Raw genomic sequence first — 6,675 nt, 5'->3', positions numbered from 1 at the left:
ATTTACAAAAGATAATACTCATTTACGAAAAAATGTTTTAACATTTTAATATCATTTTTTCTTAAAAATCATTGAATGCTTTTAAAAAGTGTTGATGTAAAATATGTACTTCAAAGAAAAATATGAATTTTCAACTAAATATAAAAAATAACAACAAGCAAAAATGCATAACGAATTAAGAAATAATAATATTCAATACTACCAAGAGACAACAAATATAAGTTTAAAATATTTAATTTATTCATTTCTTATATATTTACCACATTTTAAAGAACGAAAAAGAAACGATATTTAATGCAATTTATTATTATATTAAAAATTATGATTACATTTATACATAATTATTATTATTCTGCTAGCAGTTTAATTATAAGCAAAACCAAAAAATAACCAAAAACCCAAAAAGAAAGTAATATTACATATAAATGTGTTTCAAAATATGATTATGAGTTTTTCTTCATTTATTTTACAAAAACAATATATATATGTATATTCAAGTGATATTTCCATGTAATATTTCACTCCGAGTATTAGTTTCGAATAGCTCCGTTCTCAATATTGTTTCGTATGTGGTTTTTTTTTAGTTTTATAATTTTTTCTTCGTTTGTGAAATTACATCTACTTCGAATTCTGCGCCTTTTTGATAAAAAAAACAAAAAATTTTTCTAATTTTTAAATTAAAAAATAATTTTATTTTTTCTAATTTTTAAATTAAAAAATATTTTTTTTTATAATTTTTAAATTAAAAAAGAAATTTTTGTTTATTGGACTTTAATTTGGTTTTGTGTTGTTCATTGCGCCATTCGTTCTGCCCCGCCCTCGCTGTTGTTATGTTGTCAAGAATTCCGCACTTAAATTCTATTGGATTCTTTCGTTCACTTTGTTTTCTGATTTCGTTTAGTGATTTTAACTCACTGCTATTTTTTCAATTTTCGATTTGTGTTTTGGTTACTTTACTTTTACTACCTACCTGCTGTGTGTGCCATTGGTCCCTATAATTTCTATAACTCATCAATATTTTTTCGCTCAATTCACAGTTTATTTATCTCGAGTTTTTCGATTTTCTTCGTTCAATTAATTTCTGATGCGTTTTCGTTAATCATTTAGGTTAATTTTTAAAAACAGAATTTTCTGTGATTTCGTTTGTTTAGTTTGGTTTTATTTATCTTTTATTTGATAGCGTTGTATTAGTTGTCAGCAGCGTACCAAAAATGAATTTGCTAGCGTTTTTATTTTAGGTTGTTATCGCTTTGTGGTTTTCGGCTCATTGGTTTAAGTTAAAAAAAATGTTCTACAAAAAGCAAAAAAGGGAATGCGAGAGCACAATTTTAATTAACTTTAAAAGTATTTTGTCAGGCATTCATATTTCTATTGCATATGATTTCTATAAGAATTCTTCAAAGCAACACTTTGATAGAAATTCAACAGTAACCGAATATTTTTACGTGAAATATCGGCATCTTGTGGGACACGGAATTTCACACACACTTTTTCCAAAGGCTTCTGAGTGTACACCAAGCAAAATGTTTCCTTAAAATCAATTTGTCGTTCGAAGGTGCCACCATTTCTAGGAAAATATAGAAATGCATTTCAAAGTTTGGAGAAGAAATTTGGATTAAACATCTTTTACGAAAGTATGCGCCAGTCTATTTTTTCTATAAGTAAGAATTAAACAGGTTCCGGATTGTATCCAGATATCGGCCAAGCTAGATTGAAACTGCCGGTAAATGCTTACCTATCACTCACGCAGGCGTCAAAAGCGCATGTGATGTCATTTTGGTCGCAAAAAAACGTACGACCGAGAGTAGGGCATCGATACACTATCGTACAAATATCTACCATTATGATGGCAAGCGCTTTAAAATACTTCCACAAACTTTTATCGGTTCGCTGATCTTGGAAATTATCAGCTGATTTAATAAATAAGAAGCAGAAATAAGTTGTCCGCTTAGTCAAAACTCACTTGATAAGCAAAAACAAATGTTAGTGAACCCTACCCTACGTCACACTGAATCATTTGATTTTGAAAATTGTATACATACAGGCTGAAGCTTGGCTAAAATTTTTGGTATAACTGTTGGACAATTGTAATGATTATAGTAGTTCTTTAGTTCTCAAAAATGTTATCTAAAAGCAAATATTATCGAAAAATAAAAAAATTACCGAGAAAATACGAATTTTGGTAAATCCACCATCTTTGCAGAGCCTCAAATACCACCACTGAACTGTGACAGCCGCCCACAAGATAGCGCTCACAAAGAAACTCGAGCTTGAAGTACCCTGTATTCTCATATGATTTTCTTTTCATCAGTGTTTTTTATACACCCATATACTGTATTCAAATTGTCTCTCTCTTGCTCTCGCTTTGTGTTTGTGTCCGACTTCCTAATATGTTACTTTTGTATCCTTTAATTTGTGATGATAATTCTTTGACCGTATCGTAAATACCATCATCGACTACAACACCCCATCGCTAACGAGAAATTCAGTTTTTACTTACACTGGAACACAAAGTCCTTGTATCTTTGTTTAAAATAGTGTACCATAATTTTTTCGCCAAAAATTTTCAGTTTTTGCAGCTGTTTCTTCTCTGCTATTCGTAATGAACGGAAGACGAATCGAAGGCAAAACAATCAAAAATTACACAACGGTATTTTCCCCACGATTTCACGCATTTGTTGAGTCTAGTTTTGTAAATGTATTTGTATATTGTATAACTGTATTGTGTATAGTTTCGGTAAGTAAATTTTATAAGTTATTATAATTTTTCATATATTTTGAAAAATTAGTATTCCATACTTCTTAATTGGCTTATACATATGTACTCGTATAATTCAGACAACTGATTATTATTATTATTTCAATTTTTTCTATGAATTGCGTTGCGTAAATCTTTTCAACACTCCCATTATTGGTTATTTTTGGATGTGCTCCGTACCGAAGTGTACAAAAAAAAAAAAGAAAAACAAGCAACACTGTTTAGTTATCAAATGCCAAGTTATGTACCTTTTTTCGTTTTCTCAAAATCAGTCGACCGTTAAATGAGTCATAACAAAAGCTCGGTTTGTATTTGCCTTCTTCTATTCAACTATTCAATTACTTAGCCGTACATTTTGCAAAACATTGTATTGTAATATTTTTAATTTAATTCTAATTTGTTTATTTACAGGTGTTTGTGTGCTAATTTTCACAGTTAAAGAAAAATAAATAAAAAATAAATATGTAATCCCAGATTATTTGAACTTCTTGAACGCCAACCGCTCACGTACAAAGTATTTAATTATTATAATTATTAATTATTATCATTATATTATTATATTTTAGTAATCTAATTTTTTTTTGAAAATTTAGTGTATAATTTCTGTTAGCGATTGTAAGACTTGCTTATAATTTTTGCCAAAAAAGGTATGAAAACATTGCAAAGCATAAGATAAAAGCGAGTGTTAAAAAATAATCGTTCATCAACCATTTATCACCAATCTAACCGATAATCATGATAATTAATGTAGACCCGATAGAGTACAAAACGGGATAAGGGGTTACACCCGGAACAAAGAAATTCAAATTAAAAATTGAGCTTGAGTGAAATAATGAAAACTAAATAAAAAGTATGTAGAATGAATAGAAATAAAAATTAAAAAAAATAAAATCAAATGAGTGACAATAGTTTTTAACAAAAAAATTTAAATTAAAAAAGAAGAGTAAAAAAATAATGATTGTTTAAAGCAAGAAGCAGAAAAATAATTGAGTTTAAACAAAAAAATCAAAAACGCATTTGCGTACAAAGCAAAATATAATCAAAAATGTAACTTTATGCTTGTTTGAAAGAATAAAGTTTAAATGACATTTTGTTATTTAAATAAAAATAAAGGGCATAAAAAATAATTTTGGGCAGAAAATATAAAAAAAAAATTATTTCGAGAAACAGGAGATATTATGAACGTTGAACACTTTTTTAACCGAAACTTCTCATTGAAATTGTATTTGCTTTATGCTAAACGTACTAAAAATATAATAATTACTGCAATTTATAACCATAGCGAAAGTTAACGAAGGTCAAAGAGGTACTTTTAGAAAACGTACGGCATTATTCCAACCAAATGCCTTTCACCAAAACAAAACCACTTCGTTAAAAACATATCGGGTCTGCACTAATGTATAATACGATTTTGTGATTTTCAACTAAACCATTTTTTACTATTTTTTTAGATTTACAACTAATCGCATTGTAACATTTTTCCATAATTACAACTTTTATCAAACTTCTCGTAATTTTAAATTGAATATGCTATATCATTAAACTTATTACGTAATTGTAAAGTTATATTCTTATTTATTAATTTATTTATGCATTGTATTCATGACTTAAAAGCTTGAACGGTATACGGTCAGTTTAAAAGAATAAAAAAAGCAAAAAATCCCTAGAAATCACAAAAAAGCATATGTTGAAAATTTCAGAAAACTGCTGAAGTTAAGCTTCCCTTGCCAAAAGCACAATTTGTGATTGTTTCTCTAAGAACCGAAAATTTCGAGTAGAAAGGATAAAGCTTGCTAAATTAGTTTTCCCCCTCCAACACACTTACCCGTTCGTTTTTCGATTTTTTTTTCTTTCAGAAATAAGCCTAATCAAGCTTGCGAGCTTTTTTCTTTGATTTAAAACAAATTCCTAATTTTCCCAACTAATTTTTTATCTAAAAATTGCATTTTTCTAAATTCATAATGACAATCGCCAAATTCTCTTTCATTATAAGTTTTGGAAAATGAGAAATTTTGAGTTGAAAGCACTTGAATAGTATTGAATTAAATTTGTTTTGCCAGCAATTTTTTGAGCAAAAGCTTTTGAGTTATGCCATTAGCTATATATTTTTAAGCACAAGAAATTTGTGTTATTTGAATTAGATAGAACTTATTTTTTTAATATATGATTATTGTATTTAAAGTGTTAATTATTTTATGCGCGAAATGTACTTAATTTCTAAAGAAGCATTTTTTGTCATATATATTATGCAATTCCTTTTATAATTAAAAAATGTAATTTTTTTAATTTTATATTTAAAAAAAGATATTTTTTTTTAAGTTTTGTATATTTTTTTAAATATTTATTTTTGTATATATAATATTTTCAAGCTACAAAATCTTATTTATCAATGAAATTCTGTATTTTTTATTTAGGAAACAATTTCTTAGTATGCTTTTGTTATGCATTCTAATTTTATAAAATGTTTAAATGTGCATTTTTTTAATTAACTCATTTGTTTTACCTTGTTTTATACATATCATTTTTTTTTTTTTTTTTTTTCATTTTAAGCAGAATATTTGCTAATAGTTAATTAAAAAATTAAAATAGAAATAAAATAAAAGAGCTTCCAATAAAATGAACTAAACAAGTACAAATAGCTGTAAGTTCATATATGTATGTTTGTATGTACAATTTTGATAAGACTGCGAATGAAACGTGTAACGTATAGAGTATATATTTGAAGCAATAAACTTGTGATATATTTTATAGTCAATGTTTTTAAAATACTTAAATTACACATATACTCGTATAGCAAACTCGTTAAAAAGTATAAATAAATTGAAAATATTTGATGAAATTATTCTGAATTTGTATACCCATTGAAAAGAAAAGTGAATGTTAGAGAGTAGCTGCACTACTGGCCAACTGGCAATTGGATTACGGTTGGAAGCAAACATAAAATAAGAATAATAAGCAACGTTATTGCTTATGCTGCAATAACAACAAGCGAGCATAAGGTTCCAAAACAACAGTCGGTTCTACGTAAACGGAACGACCCGGATTTATATCCGGCCAAGGACTGTCACTTCAGCAGCATTCCTCATAAGTATATGCACGGGGAATGTTTATGCTGCTACAACAACAACAAACGAGCATAAGGTTCTTCCCAAAACAATTGGTCTATGCTGCTGAAATGAACCGAATTTGAATCCGCCAAAGGCTGTCATTCAAGCAGCGTACCACAAAAGCCTTATCGATAGTGTTTTTATGCAGTTACAACAACAAAAAAGCGATTAGTAGATGCTATGGAATTATCTGGCAAAAATATTGCCGACAAAAAAGGCTGGAGCTGAGTTTCTATGATCTCAACGAAGCGCCGAAGGACTATCACAGCCGCAGCGTGATTTATGATTTATGCTGAGCAGCAATAATACGTGGAAAATAATTTTAAAGTGCATCACGAATATTAAAGCGGGTATAAATATGGTGTTCCGCATGGCAATTGATTTTGACAGCTGATAGTGAAAAATGCTACTGAGCGCGACGCAGCTGTTTGTTTTTCTTAATAAATAACCTCTAGTTTCCAAGCTTTGCTGTTGTGACTATCAATACATCTACGTGTATATAATTCTTCTTTCCTGCTGTTTTTTTGTGAGACTCAATGCATTCAAAAAACATTAACAAATAAACAAATTTATTACAAAACTAAGACTTTGTTTTATTTGGGTTTTATATTTTCGCTCAGAGGTGCCATCGCAGCAGCTGATAGCGGATATACGAGAGTCGCTTGAAAAGTTCGTGGCACTACTGGCGCGTATCGATGCTATTTTTATTTCGAAACATCTCTTGGGAGAACATACACCAAGTTGCAGCCAGATCGGTACTTGGCATTCGTTTGAATCGAGGAAGTCGAGTGATTTTTCCTTTCCATCACT

The 6,675-nt window shown here is 28.8% G+C and overlaps 2 protein-coding genes across 4 annotated transcripts in view; one reads left to right on the top strand and one right to left on the bottom strand.

Moving 5' to 3' along the window:
• Nucleotides 1-2,969, top strand: part of LOC129238183 (protein elav) — a 30,751-nt gene extending 27,782 nt beyond the window's left edge. For all 3 annotated transcript variants that reach the window (XM_054873217.1, XM_054873215.1, XM_054873216.1), the window contains one exon: nt 2,571-2,969. In XM_054873217.1, coding sequence (XP_054729192.1) covers nt 2,571-2,682 — 112 coding nt within the window. In that variant the 3' untranslated portion in view covers nt 2,683-2,969. The remainder of the gene's footprint in view (nt 1-2,570) is intronic.
• Nucleotides 1-6,675, bottom strand: part of LOC129238186 (arginase, hepatic) — a 45,801-nt gene that overhangs the window by 35,914 nt on the left and 3,212 nt on the right. The window lies entirely within an intron of this gene.

Source organism: Anastrepha obliqua, chromosome 2, assembly GCF_027943255.1.
Source record: "Anastrepha obliqua isolate idAnaObli1 chromosome 2, idAnaObli1_1.0, whole genome shotgun sequence".
Classification (NCBI taxonomy): Eukaryota; Metazoa; Arthropoda; class Insecta; order Diptera; family Tephritidae; genus Anastrepha; species Anastrepha obliqua.
The sequence above is the reverse complement of the archived record's forward strand: the minus strand, read 5'-3'. Positions and strand labels throughout refer to the sequence as shown.